This window comes from Balaenoptera physalus (genome assembly GCF_965194825.1).
Source record: "Balaenoptera physalus genome assembly, chromosome: 4".
Classification (NCBI taxonomy): domain Eukaryota; kingdom Metazoa; phylum Chordata; class Mammalia; order Artiodactyla; family Balaenopteridae; genus Balaenoptera; species Balaenoptera physalus.
This window is the reverse complement of record NC_138891.1, coordinates 111,789,583-111,811,932: the sequence shown is the minus strand read 5'-3', so window position 1 is coordinate 111,811,932 and position 22,350 is coordinate 111,789,583. Positions and strand designations below refer to the sequence as shown.

The window sequence follows — 22,350 nt, the reverse complement described above, 5'->3', positions numbered from 1 at the left end:
TAAGATCCCACATGCCACGGGGCAACTAAGCCGCACGCCACAACTACTGAGCTCATGCGCCTCAACGAGACAGCCCGTGTGCCGCAAACTATAGAGCCCATGTGCCCTGGAGCCTGAGTGCCACAAATAGAGAGAGAAAACCCGCACGCCACAACTAGAGAGATGCCTGCATGCTGCAACGAAAGATCCTGCATGCCTCAACGAAAATCCTGTGTGCCGCAACTAAGACCCAAAGCAGCTAAATAAATAAATAAATAAATAAATAAATAAATAAATAAAAAGAATATGCCTTCCTAGACTTTATACTCTTTTTTGTTTTTCTATCAAAATTATTGTAAAAAAAACAAGGGCAGCAATATTATTATTGAAATAATATGCCTCAATAATTTACTGAAAAAAAGTCTGAAACCTTGGTTGATATAAAACAAATTATCCTAACTATCAGGCTTTTGTCCTAAATTTAAATAGTCAAATAACTTAAAAATTAATATTTTTCGCCAAGATTGCAATGCCATTAATGAAGATCTTAAATAGATGCAAGTTTTCTAAGTGGCTTCGAAGCCATTAAGGAAATATTAGAATATATTTAATAGGTATCAGTGTTATGTATATCTTACTGCAATATAATACCTGAAACAATGTTCAGTTTATTTATGGTGCATATGTTACTCTCAGTCAATCCCCTGCTTGTGACTTATAAATGAATTTAATAGAATTGAATTGATTATTTATTTAATAGAATTGTCTTTATTCAAAGCTACAGGGTCGCTGGGCTTCTCCACTGCTTTTCTGTACTAAAATATTATCTTTTACAGTCGTAGAGATTATGGTACACAGTGAGAAGAGAAATATTCTTTCTACCAGGGTTGCAAAGTTTCCAAATATAAATTGAAGTAGAATCTGCATAAATATTTAAATGTTCCTTGGCCTATTATTATCATTGTGTTCATAGTATGAGACTCATCTATGAAAGGAAGGCTGAATTTAAATTCTCTAACAAGATAATTACCCACTGCATCTAATTTTGAGGGTAAATTATTAAAGAAACTGTGTTTGCACGAATATTCTTACTGTGAAAAGTTACGTGGTCATGATTCTGAAATAATCCTGGTGGGTGAATGTGGATATACCAGGATTCTCTGGTGATGTTTTTAAGAGATTCCGAACGGGTCTGAACTCAGGTTTTTAAAGAATTTCGAATCTGTATCTACTCCTGGTGCTGCCTGCCAGCTCCAATTTCTTTACTTTAAAGGGCTAATCTCCTTTTAAGGAAGGGCAGTAGCTCACCAAAAAGGAAATGGTGTGCTTGTAATGACAAATGAACATGGCTCTTCTCTTCTATTTGATAGAAGGGCACTTGTTCTGTCTAAATCGTATATTCTTTTGTAAACAGACTCTCCAGCCCTCTAGCTAGAGAAATCAATGCCCTGTGCAGATGGTGCCAGACCTTTATTCAGAAATGCATGCACTTGATTTATATTAAAGTTCTGATATTTAACCTTCTGTCTAAACCTTAAATCAGGACCCTAGGGCAAGGTCAAATATCTTCATCTTTTTAAATTTAAAATTTTGTTTCAAACTATAGAAGAGAAATTAAAATCCCAGAATGATTTGAGTCTGTGAGCATAAAAATAGCCCTCTAGCATAGTATGCATTTATAACGAGAGTCATAATCTAAGGATCAGTCTCTCAAAATGAGAATGAGAATCAAAAAGAATTAGAGGAAAAACGTTGTGTCTGTGGAAAGACATATATAAAGCCCTATGAATATAAAAACCAAGCCAAGCCAATTAAAATTCAAGCTTATTTAAATACAACTCTATACCCTGTTCTCCAACATACATACAAATATACACATAAAAAATACAATGTAACCTAAAATTATGCTATTTAGAATTTTTAAAAAAGTAATTACAGGACTTAACTCATATAGCAGCTAGGGAAATTATCACAGGTTGTAGCTACTGCCGCCAAAAGAATTGGTTTCAATTCAGCCTTTAATGAGATCAGCTATTTCTATTCATTTTCATGGGTACCTACTTCTGTAATGACAAGGATTAATTTGAAGTTCCTAGAAATGCATCACCTAGCTCACGTTGGAGGGTAGCTAGTCTGTGGGCCATAAATATAAATTCTTCAAGTAGTGGGTTGACTATTTCATTAAAACTGATGATGCTTTAGTATTTCATATGCAGAGCCATGCAAAGGTGGTATAAAGCAAGGTTTTAATATAGAAGGCATTTAAGGAGGAAAAGCTGTCATGGAAAGGTGATTGTTACTCACAGATGCACGAGTCGGGGTAGGGGGATGCTTCCTTTGTCAAGCAAGTGCAAAATAATCTCTGAATTTCAGGTGTCTCTTATGGCTAAAACGGGCCTGCAAAACATATCCCCACATTCAACATAGCCAATACAAAGGCAGGGGAAGGCTTCTGTGGCATGGCTACCCTTCAAATGTCAATGATATGAATTTACTTCACTTTTCTTTAAGTAAAGATAATAATGATTGGAGGGTAATATTTGAGGTTTGGGAGAAGATAGTGCACACAGTATGGTTACTCAGCCTCCTGTAGGTTAGCCCCTGTTTGTAAGTCAATATTTCCCAGCATTCTTCTCTAACACTGTAACCAATGTCATTCAGAGACAGTGCTGGCAATGGCAGGCTACTGTCATGCTCAGTGTGAGGGAAGCTGCAAAACCGGCATCAAGTCCACAAAGCACAAGTTCGTTAAATTCCCTGAGAAGCCCGCAATGACTCAGACACTTTGTGTTATGTAAGTTATGCATATGTAATAACCAAGCAAGTAATTTAGCCTCAATTTGATCAATTCACTGAGGAGAGAAAAATAAAAGAGAGCCATTGTGGTTTCATATGAAATCAGGGGCAATCACTGTCCTGGACTTCTCAATAAGAGTGTTATAGACATGTTTTCCAGATTCTATTTTTTCCGGTAAAAGAAGAGTTGACCAGTATTTTTGAGAGTTAAACATTAAAAAACATTTAAAATATCAAGAATTATTTGTAAAATAGTAATAATCCACCTACTTTTTTTAGAGTGGAAAATTTATAGAAAATGATAAAATGTTTATTTCTTTCAAAATTCTTTCCAGAAGCTGTTCTGAATCTTAACATAGTGTTCATCATCTTGCAAGTGAATAATAACATATAATGATTCTTAGCCCTGCTGCAGAAATCCCACTTTGGGACCAGTATCCTCTGTGACATCTATAAACCAATGACAAGACAAGATCACCAATAATGATGTCCTGGACACCAATCAGCCATAATGTAGTGAGCCCGTCTGGGGTACTGTCTTCCCCGGCACCAGACAGGTGAAGAAGGGAGCTCATAAGTGATGTATGAACCCTTCTGTTGTACCTAACAGAGGCAGAGTGTTTATCTTCCTAAATATCTGTTAGACTCCTGTCACTTAGATATATAATACTCCAAGAAGACGAAAGGAAGAGGAAAAAAGGAAGTTAAAAAAATGTATCTTTCAAGCCATTGTGCTAAGGAGTGTCAGGTCAGGGGTTACTGCCAAGTCTGAATAGCTCTTCAGTGAATATGTTCATGTAACATGAAAACCACAAATTAATTCAGAGGGAAGAAGCGAATGAAAAAAATTCCAAATTCATTATTTCCATAATACAGCCCAAACCATTGGTTAACTTCTTTCACTCTCAAGTTTTGACTGGTTGGTTTTGTTACTGTCATGCTAATCAAAGGCACAATTGATAGACTATCATATGGAAAGGAAGAGCATTCATTTTTTTCTCAGCTTTATTGAGGTATAATATCATCTTCTCCTAAATATCTAAACTAGTAGGGATCTTAACCTCTAAAAGAAAACATTTATTCCTTATCACTCTGATTCTTAGTTCCATCCATAAAATTGGATGAATGATTCAGTGGGTGGCTATATAGATTAAGTGAAGTAACATATGTAAAGTGGCTAGGACATTGCAAGCACTCAATAAGTATTAAATATTATTTTTATTCCTATAGGCGTGCAATATTTCAGTTGATTTTCAGTAAAAATCAACTTTTCCTTAATTCAGACTATGAGCAAGTGTTAGTTACAGTTTGAAAAAAGTGAAACAGAAGATTAAAAGAAACTGAAGATCCGGATAACTATTATTCGCTATAATTGAATTTCCATTTGTGATTAAACTTCAACTTCTTCACAACTGAAAAGATACTAGAATAGTAGGTCATAACATTTGTTGTAAATATTTCCACATGTAAGAAGACTGATTATTTCTGACTTCAAGGCCCCAGAGTACTTACACTACACTTCACAATTAAGATCCCAAAATCAGCTCCCAATTTCATATGTGAAAACAGCAAAAAAAGACTGGACAATTTGAAATTCAGTGTGTGAACTGCATTTTTGTTTTCTTAAGTAGCTCATTTTCTCATACAGTTAATCATTGATTTAGCAATATATTTTGGGCACCTACTATGTGCCAAATACATAATGTTAGTACTAGCAAGAAATATTAGAGTTAATAAGACAAGATAGAGCTTACAATTGACACACACACTGAACACACACATTTGCAATCAATTGAAAAACAAATATTGAACAAGAAAGTCAACCACAGGTCCTAGAGTCGAGTGGGATTTTGACAAGTAGAGCTAAAGGAGAAGAGAATTATGGGCAGAAAGAATAGCACAAACAAACGTCCAGATAATGGAAACACAAGATCTGATTTATCCTTTCTTTGTCTGCCAAAATCCCACTCTTTCTCCAAAGTGTAATACAATATTTAAACTGACTGCTTATCCCTTCCCCCATCTTCTTAATTGTTCTTCTTCCATAACATCTTTCATTTTGCATTAGTAAGTTAAGACACTCTCAAGATCAGGAACATCTAGAATCAAGAACATTTAGTTCTCTAGGATCTTATATGGTACCTGGAACTTATTAGTCACTAAAAAAATGTTCATTCTAGAATATAGAAAATGAGGGAAAATGAGAAGCTGTGATATGTGATTTATAAAAAGAAATATATATTTGGTCTTCATCCCCATTTTTGGCTCCTAAAATCCTTGGAGTTTCCTAAGTGAGGAGAGTGGAAAAGGTATCTTTTTTATGTCAATGAGGTGACTTTTGGACCCCACCTAGGGATGGGGGGTAGGTTGACAGGAGAACCAACCATGTAACTTGAGGCTTGGGATTTTCAGTCCCACACACCCCTTCCCCCCGCCCCCCTCCCCCCCACCCCGACCTCTGGGAACAGGAGAAGGCTGGAGACTGAGTTCAAGCACCAATGGCCAGTGATATAATCAATTATCCCTATGTAATGAAGCCTCCATAAAAAACCAAAAGGAGGGTCACAGAGCTTCTGGGTTGGTGAACACACGGAGATCGCGGAGAGTGGCACGGTCAGAGAGTATGGAGGCTCCGTGCCCTTTCCCCATACCTTGTCCTACACATCTCTTTCACCTGGCTGTTCCTGAGTTATATCTTTTAGAATTAACTGGTAATCTAGTAATTAAAATGTTTCCCTGAGTTCTGTGACTCCTCTAGCAAATTAATAGAACCCAAGGAGGAGGTCATGAGAACCTCTAATCAATAGAGTCAGAAGCACCTGGGCTTTCGACTGGCATCTGAAGTGGGGAGAGAAGGGGTGCAGTCTTGAGGGACTGAACCCTCACTCTATGGGATCTGATGCTCTCTCTGGCTAGAGAGTATCAGAAATGAGTTGAATTGTAGGACACCCAGCCAGTGTCTGGAGAATTACTTGGTGCTGTGCGGGAACCACATCCCCCCGACACCACACACACCCATTGGAATTGGTACCAGAATCTATTTAGATTTCTAGAATTTAAGTTTCAGTGACTGGGTAGAAAGAGGTCAGAAGTGTGGAGTCCCTGAATAAGGAGGTAATTTAAGTTATTTGAGAAGAAGAGAATTATGATGATTTTAGTTTTGATGACAATTAAATAGCCAAGTGAAGGTGCTGGACAATTTTTGCATATACAGGACTAGAATTAAAAAGGTAGCCAGGACTGTAGAAAAATATTTGAGAGTTGTCCACATAGTGGTAACTGTGTATAAAAAAAAGATGAGGAGTGTCCTAACAAAGAAAGCCTGAAGGACAACTATTTGGGGGACAGAAAGAACATGAGAATACAGAAAATTGAGAAAAATTAGAAAGAGAGCTAGGAGAGCTTATTGTCAGAGGATTCCATGGAGAACAAAATAGTCAAAAAGAAAGGAGAAAGATCAAGAAAAACTGAGAAAGAGTTATTAGAGTTGTGATTTCTGTGTTCACTGGATACCAGCACAAATTATTTGGAGGCAGAATGGAAGTCATTTTATCAGAAGGAATTTTTCTTCCCATGCTGGGTACACTTACATCTAAAACATATCGCAGAACAGAGTCTATAAAAAGTAATATGATATATCAATAGCTTTATGAGGAGTGAAAAGAAAGTGTTTATTCAAAGCAATTTCAATATATTACTGTGATTTGCACATAGTGACATCATTTTAGGAGTGCATTAGATGAAGTTTTTGTACTTAGAACTTTATAATATGATTTTTTTTAAAGCCTACCATTATTAACATTTCTGAAAGTTAGAAAATTTACACCAACTATTACAATTAAACTACAGTAAGAAATCAGTCTTGATGCAGAAATAAGAAGCCCGAATGCTATTTTGGAATCAGTAGTTACTATTTTTATGAGGGAAAGTGGATGTACTTATACAATACAGTAGGAGGAGAATCAGACTACCCAGAGGTAATTTAGCCCGCAGGTAGCCTGAATGTTTTGCACTTTAGAAATTGTGTGTAGGTTGTGAGGACAGGAGTGTAAAGAGTGAAGAAATGAAAATAGATGACCAGCTACCCAGAGAATCTGCCTGATTCAGTTTGTAATTAGATGTTTAGATTATCACTCTTAATCTTTAAATTATTTCAATTCTGTTGAGAGTGGAAGTGAAATTACAAATTGTAGAATCTTGTTAGCTGAGCTAGTTTAAGACACAATAAATTCATACTGAGGGTGAACCTTCTTTCTGTACCATATAAGTATGCAAAGAAAACATTTCCCATAGTAATATGAAAGTTAGTATATTTTCATGGTGGAATTAATTTAGTAATCTAGATTCATGTCTTATGAAACCATATAGGAGTCAGTGTATTATCCTTTTCCCCTTTGGAGTAGGTATTCATTCAATCATCCATTCATTTACCCATTCAAATAATAATTGAATGCTTATTATACATCAGGCACTGTGGTAGGCACTGGTCATCCAATCATGAATAAGATCCATCCCTTTCTCTCAAGAGTTGAAAACCTAGAAGTGCTTTCTAGATACTTCAAAATTTGTTAAAGAAAATTAATAGAGCAACTTTTAAAATCCAATATATATATATGCCATACAACTACCACTTAAATATCTCACTATATTAACCAACATTCTTTATTTGCCCTATATCATAGCCAATGTCCATAGCATACTGAATGCTCAAAAACAGGATCTCTCTTATACTCTCTAATACTTTTCCTTCCACTAGTAGAAGGTTTTCATGTTTTTGTTTTTGTTTTTATCAAGAGTACAATTTGGATTTGCTCCCAAACATGTTTATATAAGTTATGCTTACGATCGTAATTATGTAATTCAATTAAATATTGCTTAAGCTGATTAAATACAGTTGTGAAAGTGTTTCTTTGATGCTGTTTCTAGTTGAATGCTTTGTTAAGACTCAATAAAAATAGGTTACCAATAGGGCTGAATTAGTTTAGGAGACACAACTTTAAACAATTAAAGGGAAAAAACCTTAAACGTCTTAAAGTCTTCTCTACCTAGGTTAAATTACTTTGCAATGGTCTTTAAGTTCTTGGTCCACTTAAAAAAGAAAACAAAACTGACTTTCATACAAGATCTATTACGTAAATGATTTATGTGGAAAGATGAACTCTAATCATTGGGCCCATCCTTTAGGGAAAAAAAAGCAAAAAATAACTTTGGTCTAATTTAAAAAATAGTTAATGAACATTATTTGTAAGTTTTAGGTTAATAGGAAACCTTTAATGCATGCGTATAACATTATTTTGTGATTCCTCACTGTAACCAACTTTTTCAATTAATTGATCTACTACCAACCTTACCTGCATGTGATAGAAGGCTTTTTGCTGTGCTAGCTACAGACTACAATTCCAAAGACACATGGATATGGCATAACAGTGTTGCATACTAATTGCTTATGTAGATAGATATCATTTTGTTACTCTGAAACAGAGAAGATGTCTTTTGTTTCTCAATTTAAAAAAGGAATACTTTATTTAAAGGAACAGTTTTTATTGGGAAATACAAGAAGTTAGAACTTCATAGCCCTAAGGTCCTATTCTATGTTTTCTTCTTAGAGGCACAACAGTTCTCCCAGTTGATGGATAAAAAGTCCACAAAAGGGAGCCATGAGTTGGGTAGCATGTCCCTGGAAAGGAATGAGATATGACAGTTTGAAAATTGACTTTTCTATCAAAAATTTTGAGTTATTTAATTCTCAGTGATTCAGGGTACTGATAAATATTTTTACTTGGAATGAACATCCTTGAATGTTATGTTGTAAAAATGTCCAGAAAATGGGATCTGAACAAAGCCATTTTTCTTCCATTACATACTAACAGAACAAAGAAAAACAAATGTGTTTACATACCCTGTGCTTTATTAAACCACAATGACTTCAGTTGTTGCCTGTGGGATTTTTATGAGAAACTTTTCTTACTTTGCTCACTCACGTGCAGGCCATTTAATGGTCTTGTTTAGTTCACACTCATTAGCAGGCTTAATGATTTAGTGGATTACAACATTAAAACTAAAATAACAACAGATTAAACTATCCAAAAAAGAAGAAGAAAAATCCTCAGAAGGTTTTCTCTTGTGAATCTCTTTGGAAAAGCTAGATGTCCTATTGTATTCAGTCTTTAGTCTAGAAAAGATACGTAATTCAAATTATGACTTCTCTGTACCATTTTTAACTTCTTGTTTTATCCCAGTTGCTGACTTTAATAAAATTGCCATCTTGTTTAGCCATCTCCTCCATTTTACCCGTAAATCCAAATGTTCACCAAGTTTTGTTGCTTCTTCCTTTTTCATCTTCCCAATTCTCAAAGCCACCCACCAAGTCAACGACCTCCTTAGCTGACACCTGGATTCACTTTAACTCATGTTTCCTTTTGCTGTCCACACTGCACAGCACTTCCAGATGAATCTTCCTCAAACATGGTTTGTATCACTTAATTCTCCTGCTTAAGAATAAATAAAGCAATCTATTGACAACATCGTTTATCTAAATGCCTCTTCTTGTTATTCCACGTCTCCTATAATCTGCTCCCACTCAATCTGATATTTATTCTCTTCTAATCAATTTTTAATTAGCTGGGGGTTTGAATATATAATTCCTTAACCTCAGCATAAATCCCATAGCTTATATCAAGGGTCTATAAACTATAAGCTGTGGACGAAATCTGCTCTATCACCTTGTTTTTATACAATCCATGGTCTAATTATGATTTCTACATTTTTAAACAGTTGGGAAAAATTACAAGAATTCTATTTCACGATATGTGAAAATGAGATAAAATTCAAATTTCAATGTCTACAAGTAAAGCTGTATTGGAACACAGCCATGCTCATTTGTTTATATATTGTCTATGGCTGATTTCACACTACAAAGCTGAGTTGAATAACTGCAACAGAAACCACATGGCCTACAAAGTCTAAAATATTTACTATCTGACCCTTTACAGAAATATATATATTTCTATATATATATTCATTTCCCTTTATTTAAAGCAATATATTCTAGCCATGTTATACTCTACTTCATAAGCAATTTTAAACATGAATCTCCTTTTGCAAACTTAGAAAAACATTTTCATCAAAACGCTACTTGGGGTGTAGTGAAAACTAACAGCAGGAGATAGAGGGGAAGGGAAGAGGCAACATAAGCATGGAGAAAGCGGAGAATTTAGTGAAAGAAAAAGGTAAGTAAGGAGGGCAGCAGGGAGCAGATTGTACGACATAGAGGGAGAAAAACAGAATCAGAATTAAGTAAAAGTTAGAGCAATATTCCCAAACTAGCCAACTCCTGCCATGCTGCCCTTTCTCCCTATTAAAAAGAAAAATAATTAGCTCTTACTTAAAAGATTTAGTTATTTATCAGTTAAGCCTCACAACAAACTGCAATTAAGGCAATAATGTTATTCTAAGTTAGACATGAAGGGTGTGAGACCTACAGATGTTGACTAAGTGACAGACCTGTAACTGTAACTTAGATATGATGCCAACACCCACTGTTATAACACCACGCTGCCTTTCGTTATTCTTCAAGAGTTCTTTATTCAGGAGTGTATGTTTAGTTCTTTAGAAAATCATGCATTTTTAAAATTACTATGGAATACTATCAAATCTAAACTCAGCTTGCCTCTTACACTTAATAACTTCTTATAAAATCCAGGTGTTGATTTTTACCTAAGAGGCTCTTGTGAGAAAGAGTAATCAAGAATTCTGTTGACCCAGGGAAATAAACTACACTGGTAGGTTTCAAGGCTATTGACCGATGATTAAATATCATCCTAATAGTGAATATTTATTGACCTCTTACTATGTTTCAGTCATACCTTTCTCACAATAATCTTAAAAGGTATGTACAATTAATATCCCTATCTGCATCATCACAGAAAAGTTTTGAGTAAATTGCCCAAAGTTACAGAGCTGGGCAGAAGCTGGGATATGAACTTAAATGGTCTAATACTAGAGCCATAAGATTAACAATTATGCCAGGTTAAGAAAATCTTTAAAAGATTTAAATATATGAGACTCATGAAAACCTAAATGTATGAGATTTACATTAGTGGTTTCTATTTTTTTAAAAAAATGAATTACCTTGCTTTGATAAGGCAACAATTTGAATTTATAAGACTACTGAAGTGCTATCTTTGAAGACAAAGCAGCACAGCATCATGATGAACAAACACTCACATGTGCCTGTGCACGCATACACACACAATTACAAACGCAGTGGTAAGAAGTGCTATTGTGGTCAGGAAGATCCCAAATGGCATTATGCTTATCAACTTACCAGTAAACAGGAACTCCTCTGTGATGAATGGCATGCTTGGACCATAGTGTGGAGTTGCTTTAAGTTCAAGAAGTGTCTCTCCTTCAGGCGACACTCCAAGCCAGCTTTCCTCATGATCAGATCTTGGGACTGTTAACATAAAATGTTTGCTATCGTTACTGGGCTGTGAACGGTGCATAATGAACAGTCTGTCCCAGGGGGCCACAGTTCATGTAGCCCCCAAACACTGATGAAGCCAGAGATTGAGATGTCTGTTCAATCTTATTACTATTTTTAAGTCGATTTCAAGATAAAAAAGTTCTCTGGAATGAGGCGGAGGAACCTCACTGCTGCCGGCATAACATTTTGCTGGTACATTCTCTTGGATGTTTCATCAACATAATGCACTGCATTTCACAGGAACTGTACTATTTTAAAAGACAAATGCTAAAACTATAATGTAATATTTAGATACTCTTTTCCTGGAGGTCAATGTAAGGACACAGAGTAATTATATCATAACATGAGATACTTAATTACAGAGGTACATATATATTACCTCTACTGGATAAAGCCATTTTTATTACAGCAATTTCTCATTTTAAAGAAACACTTTTTCCCCATTTAGGAAGTCTGACACTGGAATACATCTTAACATCACAAAAGCAGACATAAATGTGTACATTTAGTGAGGTGATACCCTACCTCAAATGTTGATTTTTACATCTTAAACTAGAGGGTCTCTTAAAATGGAAAAAATAATGACATGATTTAATATTGGTATGGTATCAAATTATTTTTTTTTAATTTAAGAAAGCATTTTCAGGGTTTTCCAGTGCTGTTAAAAAGTGAACATATTTGTCTGGATCACATGGAATGCTCACCACCTCCTCCTGACAAAGTAGAGCATTAATAGTGTCAGCAACCATAACATTCTTGTCTCCCTTACTGCTAAAACCAGCACCCTGCGACACAGTGAGAATTGAAAACTCCTAACCTTCAACTCGGTTGATTGGAAAGTCTTCATTAGAAGTAGGTTCTCTTATGGCCCCATAATCTACATTTTAAAGCTTATTATCCACTGTTTTAGCCATTGATAAGCTGACAACTGTAAAACATTCATGAAAACACACTTGCAATCTTGCTAAATGCCTCCACTGTGCAATCTATTGCAGCAATGATATGTATTACAATTATTTCTTAAAGTACCCCAAATTCACAAATTCACCTTGTTTATACACACATACATAATGATGTAATACTAGACCTAGATTTAGAATGATGCCCTTTTCTTTTATTATCAGGGAATTTTGCTTTCCATACTCCTATAATTATTTAACATGAACAGCTTTCTTTTTCCTTCCATCAAACAGCAGTGCTCACCAGCAATACAAACAACCAGAAGACAATTAGCCTTAATAGTCAACAAAGTGTTAATCATTATATATACTATGGTACATTTACAACCTGTAATGTATTGTTTTCCTTTTCTCATATAGTGTGAAGAAATTTGCAGGCTTGCCTAAAAGGTTTCTGACAACATAACTATCAAAATGATTATATAAGTAAAAAATAGAAGCAAACTTGTTTTTATTTAAAATTAAAAGTCCAAAATTTTAAATATCCTGTGTAGATCCAGTAATAACTGAAATGTTCTCCCTTTACTTGAGTCTTCATTTGATTGAATATATTAAACATATAAATATCAGGACTTTAGATTATAGAAAATGTGTCTGAAAATTCTTTCCAAAATATACCCCTGTAGACCTCTAGATGGCAAGCTTTAGTAAATTTTTAAAACTGGGCTGAATTCACAGTTTCTTACCAACTCTGTCTAATCCACCTATTGAAATAATTTCCTGTTAATAAGCTACTCAGAGGTATTTGTGCTCTTATGGAACAATGCATGAAAAGAGAACATTATATTTTTTTCTGAAATTTAATCCTCTTCTTTGGGATAAACTAATTGTATCTACATGGTGTACTAGTGTCTTCTAGCAGTGTCATTTTGGTGTATGGGATATTCTGGAAAAGTTTTACTTGATAGATGATTTCAAGTGGTTTCTAAAATCAACTATTCATTTACAGTTATAAAGATTAGCTACAGCTTTTATTTTAGGAATTTCAGAAACCTTATAGAATAATTTTTTAAAAGTCCTTTGAGAAATGTAAAGTATGAAATATGTGTGCATTGGTCATTAGAATTTCAAGCATGCCCTTTACAAAACAGATACTAACAGAACAAATTTCCAAAGCATGCATCTTTTTGGGATACATCATTCGTGTCTGTTTAATTCTATAATCACTGCTATTCCTTTAGTCAAGTTAAAAATATTTGTTTTGAATGCCAACTATATTCAAGAGTTGTCATGGGATGAACTGAAAAAAATTAGTAAGAGAGTTGATAATTAACATATATGCAAGTGGCGTTGAAAAGGACAAATTTACTTTGCATATAATATTATTAGCAAGAATGCTGAAATATGAACTCCAGTTATAGCTAGGATACATATGTTAAATCTTCAATGAGGACTTGAACTAATATCAATATCACTGGCTATGAGAAAATCCATTACTTAGTGTGCTGGATATTATAGATCCCTTTCTGAAAGGTAGCTCGTCCTCAAACACATAGTAACTATAGAAAGAATACTTAGCATCATGTCATACTGGCTACTGACGACAACTGGGAATCTGCTCTAATTGGCATAAGCATCTGACAAAAGCTGGGACCAATTTCTTTTCAAATTCCAGATTCGGGTCACTAGGATGGGTCCCTAATCCAAGATGAACCAATAAGAGTCTTTCCCTAAAGATTATAAAACTAGAAAAAGGGGAACAAATCTCTCTCTACTAGCCAAAGCTATAATATATAGAGATAGAGATAGAGAGATAGAGACAGAGATAGATATAGAGATATAGAGATAGAGATAGAGATAGAGATTGAGATAGAGATAGACATAGAGATAGAGATATCTATAGTTGGTGAGTTAGAGGCAACCACTTTTGCTTCAGATTGGAGGAGCCTAAATGGGAAAGAGTTCTGAGGGATTAACCCCTGATTCCAGTTATTTGTGAGGTTGAGCTATTTTCTTATCTTCCCAGTCTGTGAGACAGCCTAGAAGCCAGTCATTAAGTTCCCATTTTACTTCAGCTTGTTCAAGTTGTATCTGAACACTTAAAACCAACAGAATCTTAACTAATACTTTTTGTTCTTTTGATAAAATAATATCTTTTGTAGTTGTATTCTGAAGGTAAATCATTTTAGAGCTAAATCAAGCAGCTAGGTTTTTAATTCTTATTTATGTAAATACTGAGAATGTAGACATCTTTTAAAATATGACAGAACCAAGATATACCTTCTTATAAAATCCAGGTACATTAAATATTATTTATGGACAATAAGTAGAATAGTACATTTAACTTAGAAGACTTCAATACAAAGAAAACTTTGTGACCATAGAAATGTAAAAAGAACCCAAATGAATAAAGATAAGATTTTCTTTCATTCATAATTATAAGTGTAAATGAGTCTTCTTGGGGGATACATACATGTATCATCCAAGAAATGAAAAGACTGAGAATTTTTATAGCCCCTATAAAATACTTTGATCTAGATTGTGCATGTTAAACTGAAATGAGGTATAGAGGTGAAGCCCTGGCTTGAGCTCAGCTCTCCTCATCACAAGCTGGGTGCCCTTTCGCAAAATCCTTACAACTCAGTGTCACATTCTTTTCAGACAATAGACCTCCTTGTTTTCAACACAAAACCTTGAGATTTGCTCTGTAAATGCTTTTTAGATGAGCATGGATTTTCTCCTAATTTTGGATGGTGGAAAATACAGATGATTTCCACTAGGGGCTCCTAAAGTCCTACAACATGGAGAACACCTGCCTGAAGATTAAGTCAATTCACAGAGAGAAGCAGATCAGGTGAAGAGAAATGCAGCAAGGGTATCACTTGAGCACATAGATCCAGTCATGCTGAGTCAGTCCAGCCCTGAGACTTTACATTTATGTACACTAATAATTTCTCATTTTTATCAAACCAGCTTGTGTATGGATTAATTAGGAACCAAAGGAGTCTTAAAAATAGCGTCAAACCCCACTTTTTTGACTCATGTATTTCAGTGGAATCTCTTATTCTTCTCCAAAGGGTAGAATCAGAGCTAGAGGATAAGAGAATCTTTAGTTTTATACAGGAAACTTAAAATGTTGATAGCTAGATAGAATGACATACCTAGAAGCAGCAAAAAGATTCATCAGATCACATATCCAGATGTCTGCGTTCAGGAAAATGTTATTTACATATAGTGATTGACAGAATAAGGTTTTCAAAAAGTTTGAGACGCTAAAAGAAAAAGTGGGTCAAACTTGAAACATGAAATATCAAAGAGATTTATCTTTTTAACAGAAGATTAGTGAGTCCCACCTAACAGATCTTTGCAGGTGAAAAATATAAGAGGTTTTTGATTATTGCAGAAATGTCCAAAATGACTAATGTGACTTAACTGAATAATAACATTATAATAATGCCTTTAAGAGGAATATTTTGACTTTTTCCTTGGTTTTCTTTATTCTATAACATAATTTTGCTAAATTCTGGTACAAAAATATGCATAACTTGAACACTTGTAATAAGAGTATAATTGAAAGATTATATCCAGATAGTCAGCTAAAAACTGGAGTAATTCAGGTTAGAAAAGAGAAAATTCTGGGAAAAGATTAAAAAAAAAGATGTGATGTCAAAAGGTCTGAAGTTCTTGACCTGTCAATTGCTAGAGAAACTGTCTTGGATAAATTGCCTGGTATCTGTAAGTTTCAGTTTCCTCATCCATAAAATTGGATTGATGTAGTAGATAACTATGTGCCTGTCTTCCCAACAGCTTTTCTTGGAAAACATCCACTATTTACATGGGAACTATGATCAACCTTGTTTGTTTGCAACCTTGGAAATTTTCAGGGTGAGATATGAAGCTGGTCCCCATACACAAAAGGCAGGAAGAGGCTGAAGAAAGAGGCAGACCACTCCAGATTAGGAGGTGGTAGTTTTAAGGGAACTTAACAAGGCTGGTCTTGGGTGATGGCAAGAAGAGTAGATTTCTGTATAACTCTGCTCAATATTCTGTAACAACCTAATTGGGAAAGGAATTTGAAAAATAATTGATACATGTATATGTATAACTGGATCACTTTGTTGTACACCTGAAACTAACACAATACTGTTAATCAACCATACTCCAATATAAAATAAAAAGTCAAAAAAAATAAAAACACTGAATCAAAACTACAAAAAAAAATTTTTTTTTAATTAAAACTAAAAAAAAAAAAGAAAAAAAAAGAAGAGTAGATTTCTTCACCCGCCCACCAGAATCTTAAGAGTTTATACAGAGGCCTTAGCTAGGTTGTCACCTTTTCAGTCCAGATGGTCTCAACAACATCTTACTCTCTCGAGGCTATGTCTCTGAAACAGCTCCTAGTGTGGGAACTATGGACAGAACATCTTCTCAACCCAGCCGTTGATAGGAAGAGAAGTTCTTACGATGATTGAGAGGCTCTTCCTGGAGGAGCGCCATGTACACTACTAGGAGCACTGAATAGTGAGCTCACCAGGAAGCCTCCTATTGCCTCCAAGGGCCCTCACCTGGAAGCAATCTCAGCCTGCAGCATACCTGGGGCATGGGAAGCACCCAACCCATCAGGGATGGTAGGGAAAGGTGGGGCAGCTGTGAGCTGTTGTTCAGGTTTTAAGGCTTTGCACAGGCTGACCAACACAGCCTTGGGTGGATGGTCTGTCTTTTCAGGTGGGTCCCGGCAGCAATGAAGTCAAACCACACCACACTGCTTCCCAGTTCCTGTTACCACACACTTTACGTTGACTGGGGTAGCCTTTTGGCTTTTTGAGCTCCCTCTCTGTCTTGGGCCTTTCCCACAGCCTGTACCCATTCCCAGGATTTGTCAGTTTCCCCCAGATCAGCAATGGATTTTCCAACATCATAAATATCTTTTCCCACAACTGGGCTCAGAATGGATATCAGCTTTCCATACCAGGTGCTGGGGGTGAATTGGAATATCTTGGCCTTCATTCCTGCAGCGAATGTGGCACACTCAGGGCCTTTAACGATGAGCAGAGATGGCCTGTTTCATTTCCAACTCCTAAGAATTTTTGGTACCTCCTCTATAGATTTCCAAGGCCCCAGGCACCCACAGAGATCCCCCTCACTGGGCCAAGCTTCCCTGAAGGATAGAATAGTCCAGTCTACAAGGGAGTGAGTACCTGGAACCTCCCGAGTGCCACGCGGGCGCTGCCGGAGGACAGGGAGTGTGGGGTGATATTGCTCATTCTCTCTGCCTCCTGCCTGGTCAGAGAAATGCCATCACCCCCTGTATCCCATAGCTGCACTAACCATGCCTGGATACTTTCCCTGGCCTTTGGCTGGAACTTGGAAGTTATATCAGTAAGCTCAGCGGGAGCATCTTCTCTCATCAGGAGCATTTCCTGAATTGGGGGCTGCCCTGCTGGCTGGGGTTGCTGTCACAGTGCTTCGGATTATCCTTTGTGCTAGAGATCAGATGTCGCAGGTGCTCTGTCCATTTCACTGTCGATCACATCCTCCTCTTCACTCTCCTCACTTTCCCAGGGATTCCACCTCTTACTGTCCTAACCAGGCTTTGTCACAAACATCTGGACCTTACTCCTCAGCGGTCTGCACCCTCCCAGCTTTGCAAAACACACACTAAGGTGTCCAACTTGTTATCCTGCTCTCCTACCTTGTCCGCCAGCCCCAATGCGAGCAGAGCAGTGGACACCCGCATGTCCTGCTCTAACCTCAGCTCTTCTGCCAACTCTCTAACTGGACCTCAGCCTCTAGTTGGACATTGGTGGCCACAGTAGAGGCCAGTCCACTGTGGGGGCCATTTGTTTCCCTTCTTTGCCACAGCATGCTCTGTGCAGCTCCTCAGACAAGGGTGTTAGACCAGCTGGCGTTTTCAGGGCATCTGCAGACTCACAGAGTGGTCCACAAACATCTAACATATAGGCCACCCCTCCCACATAGAGGTCAATGGCCAACTCATGATTTCCCTGGAGGATGCCTCTTTCCTGTCAAAAGCTAATAAAAAAACAGCAGTAAAACCAATGAATTGCTTAAGTAGTAATTAGTAAAAGTTTGTTATTCACAACCAAAAAAAAACTATTTACAAACTGGGAGCACTCAAACTAGAACATGGAAGGAAGCTCAGAGGTGTATTGTCATAACGCAGCTTATATAGTGTGAAAGCAGTAAGTGATTATTCTTTACAAAGATTGATTATAATACTAGAATTTTCTTAAATAAATGGGAATTGGTTAATGGTTACCACATATCAACTTTGAGGAACGCTTTAAGTTCTGCTTATAATTTTCAGAGGCACAAGCAAGAAGTGACCCAGGACAGGTTAACCTTGCTTGTCTGGCAAAATAAACTAGATTAAAGCTTTGCTTGTATGACTAACTGGTTTTGTCTGCTCAGGGAATTTTCAAGTCTGGTGTCCATTTGCACTTGATTTTAATATTCCCAAGACCCATTTATTTGGTCTCTCAGTTGGCTCCCCAATCATCGGTTCTCAGCCTCTGGAATTACCCTAGTGAAATCTGAAACTGGCCTCCATACACAGAGGGCAAGGAGAGACTGAAGAAAGAGGCAGAGGACTTCAGATTGGTAGAGGGCAATTTTTTTGTTTTTGTCTTTTTGGGTTTTTTTTTTGTTTTGTTTTTGCTTTTTCTGCGTCTACTGAGATGATCATATGGTTTTTATTCTTCAGTTTGTTAACATGGTGCATCACACTGATTGATTTGCGTATACTGAAGAATCCTTGCATCTCTGGGATAAATCCCACTTGATCATGGTGTATGATCCTTTTAATGTGTTCTTCGATTCTGTTTGCCAGTATTTTGCTGAGGATTTTTGCATCTATATTCATCAGTGATATTGGTCTGTAATTTTCTTTTTTTGTAGTATCTTTGTCTGGTTTTGGTATAAGGGTGATGGTGGCCTCATAGAATGCGTTTGGCAGTGTTTCTTCCTCCGGAATTTTTTGGAAGAGTTTGAGAAGGATGGGTGTGAGCTCTTCTCTAAACGTTTGATAGAATTCACCTGTGAAGCCATCTGGTCGTGGACTTTTGTTTGTTGGAAGATTTTTAATCACAGTTTCAATTTCATTACTTGTGATTGGTCTGTTCATATTTTCTATTTCTTCCTGGTTCAATCTTGGAAGGTTATACCTTTCTAAGAATTTGCCCATTTCTTCCAGGTTGTCCATTTTATTGGCATAGAGTTGCTTGTAGTAGTCTCTTAGGATGCTTTGTATTTCTGCGGTGTCTGTTGTAACTTCTCCTTTTTCATTTCTGATTTTATTGATTTGAGTCCTCTCCCTCTTTTTCTTGATGAGTCTGGCTGATGGTTTATCAATTTCGTTTATCTTCTCAAAAAACCAGCTTTTAGTGTTATTGATCTTTGCTATTGTTTTCTTTGTCTCTATTTCATTTATTTCTGCTCTGATCTTTATGATTTCTTTCCTTCTGCTAACTTTGGGTTTTGTTTGTTCTTCTTTCTCCAGTTCCTTTAGGTGAAAGGTTAGATTGTTTGAGATTTTTCTTGTTTCTTGAGGTAGGCTTGTAGAGCTATAAACTTCCCTCTTAGAAGTGCTTTTGCTGCATCCCATAGGTTTTGGATCGTCTTGTGTTCATTGTCATTTGTCTCTAGGTATTGTTTGATTTCCTCTTTGATTTCTTCAGTGATCTCTTGGTTATTTAGTAACATATTGTGTAGCCTGCATGTGTGTGTGCTTTCTACGTTTTTTTCCCTGTAATTCATTTCTAATCTCATAGCGTTGTAGTCAAAAAAGATGCTTGATATGATTTCAATTTTCTTAAATTTACTGAGGCTTGATTTGTAACCCAAGATGTCATCTATCCTGGAGAATGTTCCGTGCACACTTGAGAAGAAAGTGTAATCTGCTGTTTTTGGATGGAATGTCCTATAAATATCAATTAAATCTATCTGGTCTATTGTGTCATTTAAAGCTTCTGTTTCCTCATTTATTTTCATTTTGGATGATCTGTCCATTTGTGTAAGTGAGGTGTTAAAGTCCCCCACTATGATTGTGTTACTGTCAATTTCCTCTTTTATAGCTGTTAGCATTTGCCTTATGTATTGAGGTGCTCCTATGTTGGGTGCATATATATTTATAATTGTTATATCTTCTTCTTGGATTGATCCCTTGATCATTATGTAGTGTCCTTCCTTGTCTCTTGTAACATTCTTTATTTTAAAGTCTATTTTATCTGATATGAGTATTGCTACTCCAGCTTTCTTTTGATTTCCATTTGCATGGAATATCTTTTTCCATCCCCTCACTTTCAGTCTGTATGTGTCCCTAGGTCTAAAGTGAGTCTCTTGTAGACAGCATATATATGGGTCTTGTTTTTGTGTCCATTCAGCAAGCCTGTGTCTTTTGGTTGGAGCATTTAATCCATTCTCATTTAAGGTAATTATTGATATGTATGTTCCTATGACCATTTTCTTAATTGCTTTGGGTTTGTTTTTGTAGGCCCTTTTCTTCTCTGTGTTTCCCACTTAGAGAAGTTCCTTTAACATTTGTTGTAGAGCTGGTTTGGTGGTGCTGAATTCTCTTAGCTTTTGCTTGTCTGTAAAGCTTTTGATTTCTCCATCGAATCTGAATGAGATCCTTGCCGGATAGAGTAATCTTGGTTGTAGGTTCTTCCCTTTCATCACTTTAAGTGTATCATGCCATTCCCTTCTGGCTTGTAGAGTTTCTGCTGAGAAATCAGCTGTTAACCTTATGGGAGTTCCCTTGTATGTTATTTGTCATTTTTCCCTTGCTGCTTTCAATAATTTTTCTTTGTCTTTAATTTTTGCCAATTTGATTACTATGTGTCTCAGCATGTTTCTCCTTGGGTTTATCCTGTATGGGACTCTCTGCACTTCCTAGACTTGGGTGGCTATTTCCTTTCCCATGTTAGGGAAATTTTCAACTATAATCTCTTCAAATATTTTCTCTGGTCCTTTCTCTCTCTCTCCTTCTTCTGGGACCCCTATAACGTGAATGTTGTTGTGTTTAATGTTGTCCCAGAGGTCTCTTAGGCTGTCTTCATTTCTTTTCATTCTTTTTTCTTTAGTCTGTTCCGCAGCAGTGAATTCCACCATTCTGTCTTCCAGGTCACTTATCCGTTCTTCTGCCTCAGTTATTCTGCTATTGAGTCCTTCTAGTGTAGTTTTCATTTCAGTTATTGTATAGATCATCTCTGTTTGTTTGTTCTTTAATTCTTCTAGGTCTTTGTTAAACATTTCTTGCATCTTCTCAATCTTTGCCTCCATTCTTTTTCCAAGGTCCTGGATCATCTTCACTATCATTATTCTGAATTCTTTTTCTGGAAGGTTGCCTATCTCCACTTCATTTAGTTGTTTTTCTGGGGTTTTATCTTGTTCCTTCATCTGGTACATAGCCCTCTGCCTTTTCATCTTGTCTATCTTTCTGTGAATGTGTTTTTTTTTTTCCCACAGGCTGCAGGATTATAGTTCTTGTTGCTTCTGCTGTCTGCCCTCTGGTGGATGAGGCTATCTAAGAGGCTTGTGCAAGTTTCATGATGGGAGGGACTGGTGGTGGGTAGAGGTGACTCGGTAGAGGCCAGTTTTAATAAGCAAGGAAACTTACTTACGAGGCTTGTCTTGAGCAGTGGCAAGAAGACTAGATTTCTGCACCCACCTGCCAGAATCTTAAGAGTTTATATAGAGGCCTTAGCTAGGTTTAGATACCTATTTGGTTCAGATGGTCACAACATCTTACTCTCTCAAGGCTGTGTCCTTGAAAGAGCTCTTAGTGTGGGAATGATGGACTGATGGACAGGATGTACATTCCAAGGACAAGAGAGCAGGTAAGGAGCCTCCCATTCCCAGGGTCCAGCTCAAGCATCAGCCAGCAGTCACATCCTCTTGATTGCCTCCTCCAACAAACCTCTAACTGTATTTGGTTGTAGCAGGTTCAGAAACCTCATCCCGATTAGTCCACAAGGCCCTTCATGGGACCTGAGAGCCAGAGAGAGGTCAGACGGTCTTCAATAGCCAAAGGTGGGAGATGACAGTTAAGGAGCTGCTATTGATGACAGTTACTGCCAAGGAAAGGCAGACTGCAGTAGGAAAGAAGCTGATAAGCAGAGAGACTGACAGTTAAGAAATAGAGAGTCATGTTGTTTTGCTCACTGAGTCATT

General features: G+C 36.6%; 1 protein-coding gene across 1 annotated transcript in view; it reads right to left on the bottom strand.

Moving 5' to 3' along the window:
- Nucleotides 1–6,631: 6,631 nt before the first annotated feature.
- LOC309659581 (uncharacterized protein) overlaps nucleotides 6,632–22,350 on the bottom strand; it is a gene marked incomplete at its 5' end in the record, with an annotated part of 69,583 nt that continues 53,864 nt past the window's right edge. Inside the window, 2 exons of the mRNA XM_082459458.1 lie at nucleotides 6,632–8,452; nucleotides 11,102–11,230. Coding sequence (XP_082315584.1) covers nucleotides 8,378–8,452; nucleotides 11,102–11,230 — 204 coding nt within the window. The 3' untranslated portion in view covers nucleotides 6,632–8,377. The remainder of the gene's footprint in view (nucleotides 8,453–11,101; nucleotides 11,231–22,350) is intronic.